General features: G+C 43.3%; 1 protein-coding gene across 1 annotated transcript; it reads left to right on the top strand.

Annotated features, from left to right (window-relative positions):
* Positions 1-3056: 3056 nt before the first annotated feature.
* HINT1 (histidine triad nucleotide binding protein 1) lies at positions 3057-6932 on the top strand. Its single transcript, XM_017822509.1, has 3 exons — positions 3057-3224; positions 5729-5833; positions 6589-6932. Exons 1-3 carry the CDS (start codon positions 3114-3116, stop codon positions 6751-6753), a joined length of 381 nt encoding a protein of 126 aa, XP_017677998.1. The 5' UTR covers positions 3057-3113; the 3' UTR covers positions 6754-6932.
* The last annotated feature ends 5816 nt before the right edge of the window (positions 6933-12748 follow it).

The following is a 12748-nucleotide window of genomic DNA, read 5'->3' as shown; positions in this document are numbered from 1 at the left end:
GGAGGGACGATCCGGGAGGGACGATCCGGGAAGGACGATCCCGGACGTGCCGTGCCGGCTCCTGGTGCCGCAGGTGCCGCCGCCCGTGCGGTTGTTGGATCTCTCCGGTGAGGGAGACTCCACACCCCTCTGTGGGCCGTCTGTTCCAGTGCTCGGTCACACGCGCAGTGAAGATGTTCTTCCTCATCTTCAGGTCGAGCTCGCCGCGCATCAGTTTCTGCCCGCTGCCACTTGTCCTGTTCCGTGGCACCACCAAGAAGAGCCTGGCTCCGTCCTCTTGGCACCCCTGCTTTAGGTGTTTATGCACATTGATGCGGTCCCCTCTCAGTTGTCTCAAGGCTGAACAGGCCCAGCTCCCTCAGCCTTTCCTCGTAAGAGGGATGCTCCAGTCCCCCCAGCCTCCCTCGTTGCCCTCCGCTGGACCCGCCCCAGGAGCTCCATGTCCCTCTTGTCCTGAGGAGCCCAGAATTGGACACAGCACTCCGGATGTGGCCCCACCGGGGCTGAGTAGAAGGGCAGGGTCACCTCCCGTGGCCTGCTGGCAATGCCCTTCCTGATGCACCCCGGGACACCACCTTATGTGACTCTCGGGGAAGCTCCTGTGCAGGGCTAAGGGTTGGAATCAATCAAATCAATCATCTTTGTGGGGTGCCTTCTCCTTACCCAGACTATTTTTTTCACCTTTTACAGAAGGAAAATTGTGGCTACAGCTCCTTGTTTCTGCGCTTATCAGTGGTATCTCAGGATGTTTCTGGTTCCTAGGTACCCAGCTGTACTTACAAGGGGCCAGCCACACTTTCCAAGGACACTTTTGGTTCCCAGGATCACAGCTGGCAGGCTTTTTCCTCTGCTGGTGTTTTGGAAAAGGCATTTTCTTTTGTTCAGTCGTTTTCCCTTTCTAGTCAGGTCAGTTTCTCGGCTGCTCACATCTCAGGGACCAACCCAGGCTTGGCCCAGTCATACCATGGCCACGTCCAGTACTTGTATAAAACTCAATTGCCATTCTTTAGAAAAACAAACAAGCTTATACTTCAATAACACGTCACCCAGCATTAGCTAAAGGCAGCATAAAGATTTTCTGTGTAATCAGCTTTACTGCTCACTAGATCTCTGGCTTCAATACCTAGTCTATTTAATTGTTTAATTGCAATTACATTGGCAGATAATTGAAAAAGCAGAACACTAAACTATTACTCAATAATTTTCATATATTTATTAGTTATTTATGAATTATTAATCATAAGCATTTATTAAATACTTATCTTGGACTATGTGCCCCATAAAGAAACTCACTCTGTTAGCAGGAGAATGTTTATTCATAGATTTATTTTCAGGAATAATTATTGTGAATGAATGAATGAAACTCTTTGAAAAGACCTTGTTTTATTCCAAATGGTATAAAATTTGCCACTTACTTGGTGAGACAAAAATATATGTTGAAGTCAACTATATGAAATAAATGCTTTTTGCTTTTTCAAACTTCTAAAATTGTCTCTGTGTTTTCTCATAGCACAGAAATATGCTTTCTAGACTGATTCCACCACAGCCCTTGGAACTACTTAAAGTACACTAACATGTGCAAATGGATCCTGAACAAGAATTTATATGTTAAACTCTTTAATCTGTCTAGCTAGTACTATCAGATCTTCTGTTCTTTCACAGAATACGTTTAATTCCTGAGAAAATAAAGGAAAAAAATTAATCATATATTTACTGAATAACCACGGTTAGGCAACAATATAAATCAAAGCAATTTGTCCTGAAAGCACCAATTCCATCCTTGTTTTAGTTGTCATAAAGCTCCAATACCATCTGTAGGATGGACACATGTCAAAATATCCTAATCCAAAACTACCAGCTTGAGGAACAGAATATCATCCTAGTGTTTAATGTGCTTTACCAGAGCTTTGTTTAGGGTATCTCAGACTATTTCAGAGTTATTACCAGAAATATTCAACAAATTCTGCTCTTTTTGTAACAAGGTCAGGTAATCTAATGTGGAACCATATTATGTTTAATCCACTTAGCAGTATTTATCCCCTGCCTCCCTCCAGAATGCTTTCCTGGGAGATTTGTGTCTATATTAAAACCTTCCTAGACAAAGCTTGAGGAAAATCAATCTATTTTATCTGTGAAGTTCAGAATATCACAGAACCATGGAATGGTCTGGATTGGAAGGGATCTTAAAGATCATCTAGTTCCAACCCCCCTGCCATCAAGAGGGACACTTTTCACTAAACCAGTTTGCTCAGAGCCCTCTCCAACCTGGCCTTGAACACTTACAGGGATGGGGTAACCACAGCTTCTCTGGGTAACCTTGTCTGATGCCTCACCACTCTCACAGTAAAGAATTTCTTCCTAATATCCACTTTAAACCTGCAATCTTGCAGTTTGAGGCCATGAAGCAGCACCGTGAACTTGGTCTCGTTAAACCACATGAAAAGGAAACTTTGTTTTTACTCTTATTTTTTTTTTCCCTGCTGCTCTTTCATTTCTCCTATTTCATGACTGCTGTCATGTCTATAAAAAAAGCATTTAAGACTAGATGTATAGCTGTGCAACATTATGTCGTCCTCTGTAACTTACTAGTCATATCGATTAGCCTGTTTCATGGTTAGGAAATTACTCATATACAGAAGAGCTGGCACATTAAACTGCTCCTCTGCAGGAGCCACCCCAGCAGCACCCGAAACCCGCCAGCTTGTACGGAAAAGCCTAGCGGCAGCCCTGCCCAAGGCAGTCTGCAAGGGGAAGTCCCAAGAAGTCGCACAGACACTCAGGCTGGATTTGACAAACAGTATTTCTCAGTACACCAGCCTCTCCTGCGAGCGCACTAATTCTGCAGACGCGTTTCACTTCACAGCTCTGATCCCTCCGCGGCAGCCACCGACAACCGCACCCGCGGATCCCTCCGCGCCCCGCGGGTCAGCGGGGGTGGGGGGGGCGCGCCAGCGCGGTGGGCGGTGACGGGCGGGAAGAAAGACAGGCAAAGCGACCAATCGGCGGGGCGGGCGAGGCCGGCGGTGCTCCGCCGGCCCAATGAGCGCGGCGGGGGCGTGGCCGCGGAGGCGGGCGCGGTGAGGGCCGGCGGGAGCCGCGCGCGAGCGGCCGCCATGGCGGACGAGATCAGCAAAGCGCAGGCGGCGCGGCCCGGCGGGGACACCATCTTCGGGAAGATCATCCGCAAGGAGATCCCCGCCAACATCATCTACGAGGACGAGCAGGTGCGCGGCCGCCACCCCTCCCGGCTCCCTCCCCTTCTCGCGGGGGCCCGGGGGTGCCCTGGAGGCGCTCGGGAGCGCGGCGGGGCGGGCGGGGCGCTCCCGCACCGTCCCTGCAGCTCCGTCGGGCTCCCGGCCAGGGAACCAGGGTTCTCACGGCTGGCGTGGGACAGTAGCCGCGAAACCTGAACCACCCGCAGGCAGTCTCCGTGCGCGCTCCGAGCAGTGCGCCGTAACTGGGTGCTTTTACTTGTCCCTCGTAGCCTCACAGAGGTTATGCAGCTCCGCCCGCCAGGCCTTGGCTGCGAACCTCCGGGAGGGGTTGTTAAAGGGAAAATTTAAAGAGAATTGGAGCTTTTCAAGCTCTTATTAAATAGCGCTGGTCATCCTGCAGGCAGCAAAAGTCGGTTCCAGCGGTGAGGTGGGACTGGTAGCATTCAGTGATGCTGGTGCATCACAGCGTGTTAGAGGCTGAATGAAACAATCAATGCAGCGGCTATCTCCAAGCTGTAAGCTAACTAGTATTCAATATAAGCACCCCTGCCCCCTTTCCTCCCCCTTCACGTTGAAATGCAGGAGGCATCATTAACGGGCTTTTGCTTTTGAAGTGAAGGGTTGTTGTCAGTGTGCAATGCAGACTCGCTAAGGATGTCAGATCCATATGCTTGGGAGAGTCGATACAGAAACGTTGCAGTTGCCCTCTTCTCTCAAGAATATTGGAAATCTTCACTGCCTTCTGAAAATCACGCTTATGTTACTGCTCTGTGTTTGTGTGAGGGTGTGCATTCTTTCTTTACCTGGGTCAAAGAGGTTTTTCTTCAGTTGCAGTGGCTACCGCAGAGTAACCAGAGCATTCTTTGAGTAACTTAGAGCATATAACCCACTCTTGACAGCCGTTAGTCCACAGTATTTTCTGGAAGAGATATTTTACCTTCAGCACCTTGGTTGATTTTTACCTTAACCTGAACAGAAATGTAGAATTTCTTTTAGAGTTCAGTTGGCTAATGGAGGATCTTTTAATTAATTGTCTTGACTCCATCAATGGCTGGAAATGTTAGAAGGAGAAGGAAGGGTAAAGAAGTCTTTTAATCATTAATTGACATGCAGAGAAAAGGGCATACCAAAAAGTACAAAGTCTCTGTGAAATTATGCTTTATCACTGTTGTTCCAGTCGAATCTAAACTTGCTGAACTGAAGATTGGTTTACCATGCACTCCTGGACTTCCTGTGATTGTGCTTTTTGCTCAATACTACTTCTGCTTTTTGCCCCAAAGAAAAGTGTTTACTACCAATCTTCTGCTCTTTAAATTCTTTGACACAGTTTGACCATTTGCATTCTGCCTGTGCATGTGCCACGTATAATAGAAAAACTGCTTACAAAGTGATCAACTCGAAGTGAGATTTGCTTAATTGTGTGCAAATTAGTTTTGTTGATCGATTATTTGCTTCCCGTCCTTCTCTGTTTGGGAGACACGAGCGGTTCCTCAGAGATTCAAAACTGGGTAGTATCTTCTTAAATAGAAATGAAAGTGTCCAGGAAATAAATATTTTGAAGAGTCTGTGTGTTGGTTATTGTGACATAACCAATGTTACATGTGAAGGGTAAGTAAGAGGTGTCGTTGGACAGATGATGGCAGAGCACATACCACACCTCTGCAGATTGTCCTGGTTGCAGTAGCAAGACCCAGTTCTGTGGTTGACCATTTGTACAGAGACATAGCTTCCTTTTATCTTTCTTTGCTTTCTCTTTTATTTCTATTACCTATTGGCAAATTCCTAATTTGAGATTTATTTGATATTGTTAGGTGCTGCTTTCAGATTCTGATTGGTAGTAATTTTGGTATTTGCATAACTTTAGTTGAGAGTCAGCTGTTCACTGCTGATAGTCATTCATATTTCGAAAGTGATGCCTGTCCCTCAGTGTGGGAATGTCTGAAATAGAGCCATTCTTAATGCATTACTCCAAAATCTTTTTCTGAAATATTTGGTGCTGTTGAGAACGGAAATGTAATATGGCCTCAAATCACGTAACTTCAGGTTCTTTGGAATTGCCTTGCTGTCTTTTGACCAAGGCAATATTCAGACATAACTGGAAGATGATTAACAACTGTTAGCCATTCATTTTATTAAATATGGTGTTAATAAAAATTTGAAATAAGCGTAAATGTACTTTCTGTAGGCATGCCAATAGCTCTATTAGATGTTATGCATATGTTGATATAATAAATCAGGTACCTGATTGCATTTAACCTTGCTGAGAAGACTGTAGCTTTTAAATGGAATAGCAATTTTTTTTTTGTGCCAGCATGTCTTAGTAAGTAGCGTTTTGTGTTTAGAAATTAGACTATGTAGAATAATAAAACACTCAAGAAAAATCAACATCTCTGCTTATGTTTGGGTTATCTGATAATCTGCATATGTGTGTATTTAGGAGGGCATATTGGTTTACTGAAACTCTTACCTTTCTCTGAGACAAATCATATTTTAATTGTTTGCTGTTCCTCCAGTGCCTCGCATTCCATGATATTTCACCTCAAGCTCCAACACATTTCCTAGTGATTCCTAAGAAGCCAATTGTCAGATTGTCTGAAGCAGAAGACTCTGATGAATCTGTAAGTACTCTAGAAGCTTTCTCTACAGCAAGCCGAGCCTCTAATTACTTCACAATGTAGTAGGCTCTCCCCCTTTTCCTTTTGACATATCAAACAGAGTAGTTTTCTGATACAATAATCCTTGTTCTCTAACTTAGAATGATAATGGAGTTAAAGTTTTCCAGTAAAATTAGTCATAGTAAGAAAAAAGATTTCTCTGTGTGTATTTGCCATGCAAAATGAATTGGTATTTATTATGTTATACTCTTGATGTCTGTTTTCATGGTTTACAGGCAGTAGTACTTTGGGGTTTTTAGCAGGTCAGAGGTGAAGAAAAGGAAAGTTAGCTGAGAGGTGCTGAATATTTCATTTGTAACTATAAACATCAAGCTTAAAGATTTTGCAAAGCTTTACATGGTAAGATAAAGTTTCTTTTCCACCAGAATTATATATGTTGTCTGAAACAGTAATGGGGGCTTTAGCCATAATTTGGCTTCTTCTTGTGACACTTTTGTAGTCTGTTACAGCCTGGCTTGAAAAAAATTTGTAGCTTTATTTCCCCCCTATATTTTGCATAGTAAGTCTTTATAGTTTTTCTTGGAAAATGTCAGTTGCAGTCAGACAACAGTTTGAAGAGCAGTGGCTGAATTTCTGAGAATTATTGATTCTCTGCTCTTATTCCTTCCCTCCCTGCCCTTTTCCCCTTTTTATGTGTTTTCTGGTTGTTGTTTTTTTTTTTTCCTTTTTTTTTCCCCCCCTCTTTCTTTCTCTTCCAGCTTCTTGGGCATTTAATGATTGTTGGCAAGAAGTGTGCTGCTAACCTGGGCCTGACCAATGGATTCCGGATGGTTGTGAATGAAGGGCCTGAGGGTGGGCAGTCTGTCTATCACGTACACCTCCATGTTCTGGGCGGCCGTCAGTTGGGCTGGCCTCCTGGCTAAGATTTTTACACCACAAGAGCTAACTGCATGCATACAAGTTACCACCGAACAGATTTAATGTGTTATCCATCAGTCTAGCCACTGTTAGTGTAATGTTTTTTTTTTTTAATGTGTGTCTACAGAGGGTATTAAATGCTCTGAACAACATTCGCACAATAAAATTTAAGCATGTGGGAATCGTCTCTGTCTGGTGTGCCTTACTTACGGGAAGAGTTCTGCAAGGTGAAAGGATGTTCTCTGGCACTTAAGGTTTTGATCTGCTGACAAACCTTCTGTAGATAGTGATTTGCTGTGGCATTTGAAACCTGGAGGTACAGCTGAACTGCTTAGCAGGCTTTCATGTCTCTTGGGAAGAAAACTTGAAAGCTTTTTGAGTGTGGTGTGTAAATATTCATAAAGCCAGTGTAGGCTGCCCCTGAAATTTTTTTAAAAAGTGAAATTCGAACATCCTATGCAAGGCTCGTGTCAGTACAGTGGGAACATACAGCTCCTGTTGGAGCTCGCTCTCAGTGGCATTATAAGGCTCCATTTTTCCAATGAGAAGGGGCAAAACAATAGTCTTAATGGCAGCTGTCAAATCCATAGTGCCTGGGTACCTAACATCGTGATTTGGATCAAATCGAGGGATTGAAAATACTGAACTCTTCTAAGATGCTCAAGGCATTTCATCTTGGCATGTAAGCAGCGTGATGTATTTATATACATTTTAGATTCCAGATTTTAGCAGATTTTGTCCTTCACTGAACAGTACTTTCTGTGTTGCTGAATACAGTTAGTTTTTCATGCAACAATGTAATCAGATCTCCAAGGCAATAAATTTTCTTGAAGTTAGGGTTACAGCTGTGTCTGCCAGTGTAACTATAAAACAACTGTTCTTTCTGATAAAATTGAGTCACCAGTAACCAGTTTTTATGACAAAAGATAGTTGAAAGCCTCTAGGCAGATGCCTTGAGAAAAACTGGGTTATTTGTGAGCACCAGAGGTGTTAAAGAAATGTGGGAGTGTAGTGTAGAGGGTGGACAGGTAAGGGGTGTGACTTGCGTTTTCTGCTCAGATAACTAACTTGCAAGTTCTGCAAAGCCATTTGAATTCATTCAACTTGTAAGTATTCTGTAAGTACCTCTGGATGTCCTGGCCTTTGAGAATTGTTGCCTCAAGATGTGACTTAAACTGGAAAATCAGGTAGTGCTTCTGAAGGTGGCTGGTCTATACTTGAATTAAGAATAAAAATGTGGTTCTGTAGTGGTAGCCTGATGGCATAACTCCTGTGTAACCTGCATAGAAGAGAAGAAGAAAACCACCCAATCCCCAGAGGTACAGCATCCCTGGGCAAATAGCTGAGTGTGCATCACAAGAATGAGTGTTGATTCCGTGGCTGGGTGACTACTCCAGTACAGCTGCTCTGTCCTGTGATTTCTAAGGCCACTTAACTAAGGAAGATGCGTTAACTGCATCACAGGGAGGCAGCAAACTTCATCATAGTAAACACTGAGGAGGTGGATATGGGAAAGCAGGATTATCCTACATATCCTTTGACTCTGCATTACTGATGGATCTGAAACACCCACTGGAAGATGTCTTGATCTCTGCTGTTCTGCAGGTAATCAAATGTACTTAGATGACAGAAGCCTGTGAGCAACCCAAGGACTTCACCTCTATTTAATCGTCATGCGCAGAAGGTGGAAACAATTTACGTGACCTGAATACAAGATAATGTATAATCTGAAATTGGATTGGTGAAGTGTAATGCCACTGTTACATTGCTCCAGATTAGAGACAACATGAGTGTGCGAGAGAGAGAGCTAAACTGCACTGTGACATTTAAGTCAGTTTCTAAAATGTCGGACACTGAGTTTGAACACTTCCTAGGTGTGAAATTTTGCATTACTTTAGTTATTGAGCTGCCCAGTCTTGTTGAGCCAAGCTGACCACATGTACCCATACCATTCTTGAAAAATCCCATGATGGTAACTGTTGCAGGTTTGGACAAATCATCCTGCCTGAGGCTACAGTTGTCTTATTTTCTCCTTTTTGTTTGGTATTTTCTTGTGTGTTAGAACTCATTTTTGTGGACCACACTGGATTTCTCTCAAGATCACTGTGTTAATATTTTATCTGACTATGCCTGTATTTGCTGTGGATTTAAATAAAAAGTTCTGTTTTCATCCTTTTTCTTCTCCAGTTGTTGGGGGGAAAAACAGCCATTGCAACAATTCCTTTTACACCTTAACAGACAGAAAATGTCTGTGATGAGCTAGGCAGAATTTAATCTTTTTTTATTGTTATTCCCAGTTACAAATTTCTTTCCTTTTGACAAACTGTAATAGTATACTCTAACCAATTCATAGCTGAGCTTGAAAGAACTAGTGGAAAGTCAAAACCTAGGCTAATGCTGTTGGGCAGAGCTGTTTTCTGGTTTTGGCCACTAGGTATGTGCCCTGTGCCTATCATAAAGGATTTGAAAAGGAAATGTGGGTTTCGTTGGACGATGATGTGCTTACACACCATACCTGGAGTAGTTACAAGGCTGCCAGGTGGGGGAAAAAAGTGTAAAATGTGGAGTCTTTTGCGTAGAAGTTGAAGAGAGAGAGGTGATTTAAGGAGGGGCCACTGCTTTGGGTTAGGATTATGACTCTTTGGCAATGGGAAACTTGGGAAGTGTCTGGGGATCCAACCCCTTGAGCTTCAAGAGAGCAACATTTTCTGAGAAACATAAGGGTTTTCAGAGAAACAGCATCTAGAGATTCCAGAAGAAAGATACGACCTCTTCTCAACTCATGGTAAAAGAAAACCAGCAATCCTGCATGCAAATGGTAAAAAATGTAAGTATGAGCTGATAGGATGTTGGAAAGCCAGAAATACCTATAAAGACAGTTGGACTGAATGGTCTTGGAGGTCTTTTCCAGCCTTAATGATTATGATTCTGAGATGTGACTGAGTAGATGTGAGCGTGGTTAACTTGGTGTTGCTAAACTTGCTCAAAACACAGCCTTACTGGAGATAGCACTTTGAGGATGTGAAGGGTAAAGGGACAAAAACTGAGGCTGGAGCTGTAGTTTCTGACCCCTTTTCAGGAAGGATTTGTAATGTTGGCTTGGCTGAAGGTCAAGGACCAGTCAACCTTTTGTAACTGAGACTTTAGTAGCAGAGAAGACTCACAGTTGAGAATAACTAACTAATAAGGTAGTTTTATTTTGTTGTTGTAGTAGCTGTGCTTCAGTCAAGTTTTCATAGAATGTAATCACAGAATCGTAGAATATGCTGAGCTGGAAGGATCCCATCAAGATCATTGAGTCCAACTCCTGGCCCTGCACAGAATACTCCAAGAATCACAGCATGTCCTTGAGAGTGTTGTTCAAACACTTGAACTCTGTCTGGCTTGGTGCTGTGACCACTGCCCTTGGGAGCCTGTTCAGTGCCCAACCATCCTCTGGGTGAAAAACCTAAACCTCCCCTGACTCAGCTTCATTCTGTTTCCTCAAGTCCTGTCGCTGGTCACAAGAGTGAAGAGATCAGTGCCTGCCCCTCTACTTCCCCTCCCAAGGAAGTTGTAACTGCAGTGAGGTCTCCCCTCAGTCTCCTCCAGGCTGAACAAGCTGCTCCTCACACAGCTTCCCCTCCAGACTCTTCACCCTCTTAGTTGCCCTCCTTTGGACACTCTCTAACAGCTTAATATCTTTCCTATATTGCAGTGCCCCAAACTGCACACAATATTGGAGGTGAGGCTGCCCCAGGTCACAGCAGAGCAGGACAATCCCCTCCCTCTGGCTGGTGATGCTTTGCCTGATGCCCCTAGGACAGGGTTGGCCCTCCTGGCTGCCAGGGCACTGCTGGCTCAGATTCAAAGTGCCACCTACCAGCACCCCCAGGTCCTTTTCTGCAGTGCTGCACAGGGATAAAAAACAGTTTTCCCACTCAGCAATGGTAAATGACCTTGTAAGAGACTAAAGTTTTATCACCATAGTAAGATCTAAACTACAGTGTGTGGCATGAGTGGAGTAACAGTTCCAGAGGCTTAATTTGAGGAAGGAAATGTCTATGGGGAAAAGGAAAAGGAGAGGTGAGTAAAATTGCTTTCTTACGATTGTATATTTCCAGTGTTGTTCTATCTGTGTCTTCTTCTGAGTGCTTGGGTGTAGAACTCTGGAGGTGAAGTTGTTTAGCTCCCAAGAGTGGTTGCTCCTCTACAGTTCAGCTCTCTGTTAGGACTCTGCCTCTGTGAAATAACCCATTGTGAGCCAAGGGAGGCTCAGTGCCTTGATTTGCATCAGAGCTTATCTACCTGTCCATAAAATTTCTGTACTCTTGCACAGAAATGAGGTTCCAATGATCTGTGGTGACAAACATAACATCACAGTACTTACACAGGTCTTCCTTTCTGTAGTCGGTTGGTTGGAATGCATTCAGTGGTTAGGTTGCAAGTTGCACTGCTGCTTATTAATAATATTAGTTCTCCATTATGATAATTTCTGGAAAGGGATTTAACTTGATTTAATTTTTAGTCTAAAGGCTTTGTCCCACAAATTGTGTTTGGATCTTAGTTTAGTTAGAACACTTGGGTTGATGCTTGACGGAATTAATCACTCGTCACTGCCTTTTTTGCAGTTAGAAAAATCTAATTTAATTCTTAATATTGTGGGGGTTTTACCATTTAGCAGCACAGCAGCATCCACAAAATTGCTTCTATTTTTATTCAGAGTGGAGCAAACATGCATTTGCTTTTCCAGCTGTGACATGAAAGCGTTTGGGTTTTGAATCAGAAGATGTGAAATAAGTGGGAGTCATGGTACAGTTCACTTTTCACTCTGAGGCACCTCTCTGGATTTCATCTCGATCTCCCTGGAGACTCCAGTTATCATCAAATCATAAGCTAGCCTAGGGCCTTCCTCTGTTATTTCTGCACAAACAGAATGGAATGTCAGCTTAATGGCCAAACAAGATGCATCATGACTGTAGTCCAGTGCTTAGAATGCTTATTTATATTCAGTGAAGCTTAGCTTAGAGAAATGTGGAAAACACTGTCACTCTGGTCTCAGAAGATGTGTTGAACACTAATGTGAAGATCAGAATAATGTGACTGTTTTGCAGAGACAGCTGGGAACAACACGAGGGTAGAATTATACTCTTGTATTTTAAACTAAAGTCCTCTGTCCCGTAGTAAAGGCATATGGGATAGAATATGCTGATTCCTTTAGATTCAACGCATAGGATGCTGGGGTAGACATTTTGCAATAACTAGTATTTTTCTTCAGACAGCTTCTCAATTAAAAGAAGAAAAAAAAGTTCTGGCTTTGTGATGTGTGTCCTGATCTTGCTGGGGCAGCAGTGTGTGATGTCTGACTGTGTTTGTGTATGCTGTGCTGTAATTGGGCTTGCCACACTTGCCCTCTTTGGAAAAAAATGGGTAAACACAGAGATTTCTGAAGATAACCAGGTAAAACAAATGGGTTCCTCGCACATTTAAACACTTGTGGGGCAAGGGTGGTGTTTTCTCTGGGGTTTTTGAACATGGGTGAGCTACACATCTCTGTCATCTTTAGTAGCATTATCTTCAGACTTGAATGAGAGGCCATGTGCATTACAGAAACCAGCATAAGTAGCAGAATGTCCTTTCTGTTGCAGAGAAATAAAAAATGTTTATGAAATTCTTTCAGACCTTAACATTTGCCTTTGTAATAGTTTTTAGTTTAGATTTTATTTATGATTAGTGGTAGCGCTTCTTCATCAGTATGTTAAGAAAGTGCTTTCCCGAGTTTATTTCATATATTACTTGGGAAAAGAGAAAGTGTAGCAGAACAATGATCTTTTGTCTTCAGAAGTATGGACTTCTTGAGTGCACTTGTGGATTAGATCTCATGGGAGGCAGCTGTGTAGAGGTCTAAAACAGCTTTTTGATTATCAAGAATAGCCTCCTGCAGGAAGAGGAACAGCCTGTTTTGAAGTTCACAGACTGAGGAGATGTGGCAGGAGGTTCACGTGGCTGAATGGGCAGCTC

Source organism: Lepidothrix coronata, unplaced genomic scaffold (assembly GCF_001604755.1).
Source record: "Lepidothrix coronata isolate B3197 unplaced genomic scaffold, Lepidothrix_coronata-1.0 Scaffold98, whole genome shotgun sequence".
NCBI lineage: Eukaryota > Metazoa > Chordata > Aves > Passeriformes > Pipridae > Lepidothrix > Lepidothrix coronata.
This window is presented reverse-complemented; position numbering and strand designations above follow the sequence as displayed.

What these genes read in the sequence shown, in the direction of transcription:
- HINT1 (XM_017822509.1), top strand. Translation starts at nt 3,114, where the DNA reads ATGGCGGACGAGATCAGCAAAGCGCAGGCGGCGCGGCCCGGCGGGGAC. An exon ending in TCATCTACGAGGACGAGCAG is followed by an intron (nt 3,225 to 5,728) that starts GTGCGCGGCCGC and finishes CTGTTCCTCCAG; the next exon opens with TGCCTCGCATTCCATGATAT. An exon ending in CAGAAGACTCTGATGAATCT is followed by an intron (nt 5,834 to 6,588) that starts GTAAGTACTCTA and finishes TTTCTCTTCCAG; the next exon opens with CTTCTTGGGCATTTAATGAT.